Raw genomic sequence first — 6,093 nt, 5'->3', positions numbered from 1 at the left:
TCCTCATTATTCACCATCGTCCTCTGTCATCCCCCATTGTTCTCTATCGTCCACTGTCATCCTCCATTATTCTCCATCATCCTGTCATCCTCCATTATTCTTCATCGTCCTCCATCAACCTTCATAATTCTCCTTCATCCTCCAATATCCATCTATCTTGTCATCCTCCTTTATTCCCCATTATTGTCTTGCATCCTCCATCATTCTCCTTCATCCTCCAATATCCATTGTCCTCTGCCATCCATCACTCCCTATCCTCCATCTTCCACCATCGTCCAACCTTCATTTTCCTCCATCATCCTTCATCATCAGTTTTTCAATCTTTCAGCCACTTCTCTCATGAGAGTTACTACGCAAATGGCAAGTGGCCCCAAACTTTTGAATAGGGTATTCTAAAAACCAATATACTAATTAAGAGATCCTGGCTATCTTTCTTCTTCCTCCCTCAGCAGGTAACATTGGAAGGCTCCAGAAGATGAACAATCACACCTCGGTGACCGGATTCCTGCTCCTGGGTTTCTCAGAGGTCCGGGAGCTGCAGCTGGTCCACACTGCACTGTTCCTTCTGGTCTACCTGGCGGCCCTGACAGGGAATCTCCTCGTTGTCACCATCACCACTCTCGACCGGCACCTCCACACCCCCATGTACTTCTTCCTCAGGAACCTGTCCATCCTCGACCTCTGCCTCATCCCCATCACCGTCCCCAAGTCCATCCTCACTCTATGTCCCAAAACAGATCCATCTCCTTCCTGGGCTGTGTCTTCCAGGTCTTGCTAGTGATTCTGTTTGCTGCCTCAGAGATGTTTGTCTTCACGGTGATGCCCTATGACCGCTACATGGCCATCTGCAGCCCCCTGCGCTACGAGGTCTTCATGGGTCGAGGGGCCTGTGTAAAGATGGTGGTCACCTCATGGTTCAGTGGGGGGCTGCTTGGGGTTTTGTTCTCCACTGGGGTATCCTCCCTGCCTTTCTGTGATTCCCATGAGGTCCAACAGTTATTCTGTGACATCCACTCCTTATTGAAGATCTCTTGTTCTGAGAAACACGTGGCCGAAGACATAAGCATTGCCATGGGGGCCACCTCCGGTTTCTTCTCCTTTGGATTCGTAGTCCTTTCTTACATTCACATCTTCTTGGCTGTGCTAAGGATGCCATCGTCAGATGCGCGGTCCAAAGCTTTCTCCACCTGCCTGTCCCGCCTTGTCGTTTTCACTCTTTTTATCACTACAGGCGCCTTTGCCTACTTAACACCTCCCTCTGCCTCCCCATCAACGCTGGGCCTGCTGGTGTCCGTGTTCTACACGGTGGTGCCCCCGAACCTGAAACCCCTCATCTACGGCCTGTGAAACTGGGACATGAAGGTCACCCTTGCCAGGGTCCTGGGTTCTCATAAACGGTTCATTCTAATGCCATGAACTTCTAATATGCAGAGAGGTGTCCCTACCCATCGACTTAACACTAATTGCAAAGCACTTTCCAGGCACTGTTAATTCCCTTCTCCTCTCAATCAGTGAATCAGCAAGTCAATTGTATTCACTGAACAACTATGAAGGGGGAAATCACTCTGCTCAGATTGGACATAGTCCCCATCCCACATCAGGCTCACAGTCTCAATCCCCATTTTAGAAATAAGGTAACGGAGGCATGGAGAAGTGAAGTGACTTGCTCAAGGTCACACAGCAGACTAATGTGTAGGATTCAAACCCGGGTTCTTTCTGACTCCCAGGCCTGTGCTCTGTATACTAGGCCATGCTGTTTCTCTTCGGTATTAGTAGTAATACTAGTAGTAGTAGCAGTAATAGCAGTAGCAGTAGTAATAACAGTAGTAGTATAGTAATAGTAGTAAGAAAGGGATTTATTGAGTTCCCTTTGAGTGTAAAACACTGTGGTCAGGAAAGTACAACGGAAGGATGAGACAAAGTCTCTGCCTACCAGAAGCGCTGACAGAAGATAGATACTGATAGTGGAATCAGAATAAACAATCTATGACATATTCATGAATCAAATCAATGATATCAATCTAATTGATGGATTCATTAAACTCTACACTCCTTTGTGTCGACAGGACATTTTGCATTCTCCTGGTTCTCTTTTTTACAAAGTATTCAATAGGCACTCAGTAGGTGCTCAGTAAATGCCACTGGATAAAATAAAAATTGAATAGACATATATCCACAAGTGCTAAGACGGAGAGGGAAAAAAGATCTAGAATACTAGAATAATCAATATTTGTTGAAATTAAAACCATTCTTCTCTATTTCAGACTGACATTATTGGTCGCATGTCAGTCAATCATATTTATTGAGCACTTACTATGTGTAAAGCACTGCACTAAGCACTTGGGAGAGTACAATGTAACAATACAACAGACACATTCCCTGCCCACAAAGAGCTTACAGCCTAGAGGGGGAGACCAACATTAATATAAATAAATAAGCTAGAGCTATGTACAGAAATGCTGTGGGGCTGGGATGGGGGCAGGGGGTGAATAAAGGGAGCAAGTCAGAGTGATGCAGAAGGGAGTTAAAGGAAAAGAAGGCTTAGTCAGGAAAGGCTCTTTGGAGGAGATGTGCCTTCAATAAGGCATTTAAAGTGGGGAGAGTAATTGCCTGATACGAGGAGGGAAGGCATTCCAGGCCAGAGGCAGGACGTGGGCCAGAGGTCAGCAGTGAGAAAGCTGAGTTTGAGGTACAGTGAGAAGGTTGGCATTAGAGAGCGAAGTGTGTGGGCGGGGTTGTAGTATGAGAGCAGCGAGATGAGGTAGGAAAGGGCAAGGTGATTGAGTGCTTTAAAGCCAATGGAGGGGAGTTCCTGTTTGAGGCAAATGTAGATGGGCAACCTTTGGAGGTTCTTGAGGGGAGGGGAAACGTGGCCTGAATGGTTGTTTTTTTTGAAACTGTTGTCAGTGGGAAGCTGCTTCCACAGAGAAGCAGAGTGACCTAGTGAATAGAGCAAGGCCCTGGAAGTCAGAAGGACCTGAATTCTAAAATCCAGATCCACCACTTGCCTGTTTTGTGACCTTGGTCGAGTGACTTAACTTTCTTTGGGCTTCAATTTCCTTAACAGCAAAATGGGGATTCAATAACTGTTCTCTCTCCTACTTACAGACTGTGAGTGTCATGTGGGACAAGGGCTGTATCCGGCCTGATCAATTTGTAAATGCCTCAGTGTTGAAGGCAGTGGGCACTCATTAAATGCCATTACTACTACTAGACTGTAAGCTCACTGTGGGCAGGGAACGAGTCTGTGACTTTGGTTGTACTGTACTCCCCAAAACACTTAGTAAAGTGTATTGTACCCAGTGGGCACTTAATTAATGCAGTTACTGTGGGCAGGGAATGTGTCTATTGTTATATTGTGCTCTCCCAAGCGCTTAGTACCATGCTTTGCACACCTTAAGCGATCAATCAATACAACTGAATGAACGAATGAATAAATACTGTGGCAACTGTTACTACTGTTGCTGCAATTTTGACCACTATTTGGCTCCAACATTTATGTCATCGTACACTTGCACAGACAAAATGCACAGTCAAACATCTCAGGTGTGTTTTACATACACAGTTGGGACTACAGTGAAAATAGCAGAGAAGACCACACCTCTAAGCTGCTTTGTTAAGTGGTGGTACCTTCCTCAGTGGAAGTATAATCAAAAATTTATCCCAGGCCTGTTTTGGCTTTAAGAGCCTCTCTCCACAGCCCTCAGTCTCTCTCTACGGCCCTCAGTTACTATCATTTTTTTTTAATCTCCACGGAAACAAAATCACCAGAGTCCCCAAGGATGCTCACTGGCATCCTCAGCTCTGCCCTTCCTAAATGAACCTCCATAAGTCCCTGTCCCCCAGGCTGGGAGGGAACAATAAAGTCTCTTTCCCAGAGGCCCTTGTCTCACTGCCCTGGAACCAGACATTCTAACGGACCAACGGATCTGTCTTCAATCTCACCAGCAGCCCCCTTTTTCTTGTCCCTCAGATCCTCTTGAGCACCAGGCGGTCTGAGTCTGAGGGCTATATGGAGACTGACCCCTCCCCGCAGTGAGCATCCTTGAACTGTAAGAGGAAAGGAGGCCAACCCAGATCAGCACAGTCCCCAGACGACCCCAACACTGCACGTCTCCTGGTGAGTGCAGAACCTGAATCAGTGAATAACCATAGTCACCATCCCCTTGCCCCTCACATCCACATAGAGACCCTGCTCTGCCCCATTCTCAAACTCAGAACAGAGAGTGCTGGGTCAAACCAAGGGGACAGTTTGAGTATCCAACATTCATGCAAACGTCCACTGTCCCAGGGTGCTGTTGGGTGATTTGTGGGGGGCTGGGAACCCCCTCCAGGCATTTCAGCCCCTACAACTGCCTCTAACTGTTTCTAGAAGAACCCCACTTCACCTGTTCCAGGATGAATTTCAATCCCCAGATTGGATCCCAGGGAGTTTGCTTATCCTGCCCTACCTTCTCCGGTGCTCCATCTTGGATGTCAGGAAGCAGCATAGCCTAGGGAAAGAGCATGGGCCTGGGAGTCAGAGTACTTGGTTTCTAAACTCATCTCCGCCACTTTTCTGCTCCGACACTTTTCTGCTGAGTGACCTCGGGCAAGGCACCTAACTTCTCAGTACCTCGGTTTCCTCATCTGCAATATGGGGATTGAATCCTCCTTCAACTGACTTGGACCATGAGCCTCGAGTGGGACAGAGACTGTATCTAACCTGATTGTCTTCTATCTACCCCAGTGTTTAGTATTCATTCAATAGTATTTATGGAGCGCTTACTATGTGCAGAGCACTGTACTAAGTGCTTGGAATGTACAAATCGGTAACAGATAGAGACAGTCCCTGCCCTTTGACGGGCTTACAGTCTAATTGGGAGAGACAGACAGACAAGAACAATGGCAATAAATAGAATTAAGGGGAAGAACATCTCATTAAAACGATAGTAAATAAATAGAATCAAGGTGATGTACATCTCATTAACAAAATAAATAGGGTAATGAAGATATATACAGTTGAGCGGAAGAGTACAGTGCTGAGGGGATGGGACGGGAGAGGGGGAGGAGCAGACGGAAAGGGGGAAGAAGAGGGTTTAGCTGCAGAGAGGTGAAGGGGGGGTAGAGGGAGCAGAGGGAAAGGGGAGCTCAGTCTGGGAAGGCTTCTTGGAGGAGGTGAGCTTTAAGTAGGGTTTTGAAGAGGGGAAGAGAATTAGTTTGGCGGAGGTGAGGAGGGAGGGCGTTCCAGGACCATGGCGGAATAGGCAAGAACGGGGGACGATGAGGAGGTGGGCGGCAGAGGAGCGGAACGTGTGGGGTGGGCAGTAGAAAGAGAGAGGGAGGCAAGGTAGGAGGGGGCAAGGTGATGGAGAGCCTTGAATCCTAGAGTGAGAAGTTTTTGTTTTGTGGGGAGGTTGATAGGCAACCACGGAGGTTTTTAAGAAGGGGAATGACATGCCCAGAGCGTTTCTGCAGGGCATGTAGTACAGTACCTGGCACATAGTAAACACATAACAAATATCATTAAAAACTAAACAGTCTGGGTACCTGGATCGGGGCTGGAGTTGGTGTTGGCTGGTAGCCTTGCTGCCAAGGTCAAAGGTCTATGGGGGGACGCTCTGCTCAGAAACATGGGAGGTGGTGTGAGAAAGAAGTGAGTGAGGAGTAGAGGTTGTATTGGCATTGCCTTGGAGATCCAAGCTGTCCAGGTAGTGGGGGTGAATAATAAATAATAATTGTGGTATTTGTTAGGCACTTACTTAAGCAGGGTAGATTCGAAATAATCAGGTCCCATAGTCGGCTCACAGTCTAAGTAAGAGGGAGAAAGCAGCATGGCTTAGTGGAAAGAGCAAGGGGTTAGGAGTCAGAGGATGTAGGTTCTAAACCTGGCTCTGCCCTTGCCTGCTTTGTGACCTTGGGCCAAGCCACTTAACTTCTCTGTGCCTCAGTTACTTCATCTGAAAAATGGGGATTGAAATTGGGAGCCCCACGTGGGAAAACCTGATTACTCTGTATCTACCCCAGTGCTTAGAACAGTGCTTGGCACATAGTAAGCACTTAACAAATGCCATCATTATTTTATTATTATTAAAAGTTATTGAATCCCCATTT

General features: G+C 47.1%; 1 protein-coding gene across 1 annotated transcript; it reads left to right on the top strand.

Annotated features, from left to right (window-relative positions):
* Positions 1 to 475: 475 nt before the first annotated feature.
* On the top strand, positions 476 to 1,347 carry LOC114808947 (olfactory receptor 14A2-like). Its single transcript, XM_029057246.1, has 3 exons — positions 476 to 700; positions 769 to 891; positions 997 to 1,347. Exons 1-3 carry the CDS (start codon positions 476 to 478, stop codon positions 1,345 to 1,347), a joined length of 699 nt encoding a protein of 232 aa, XP_028913079.1.
* The last annotated feature ends 4,746 nt before the right edge of the window (positions 1,348 to 6,093 follow it).

The sequence above is a fragment of the Ornithorhynchus anatinus genome, unplaced genomic scaffold, assembly GCF_004115215.2.
Source record: "Ornithorhynchus anatinus isolate Pmale09 unplaced genomic scaffold, mOrnAna1.pri.v4 scaffold_77_arrow_ctg1, whole genome shotgun sequence".
Taxonomy (NCBI): Eukaryota; Metazoa; Chordata; class Mammalia; order Monotremata; family Ornithorhynchidae; genus Ornithorhynchus; species Ornithorhynchus anatinus.
This window is presented reverse-complemented; position numbering and strand designations above follow the sequence as displayed.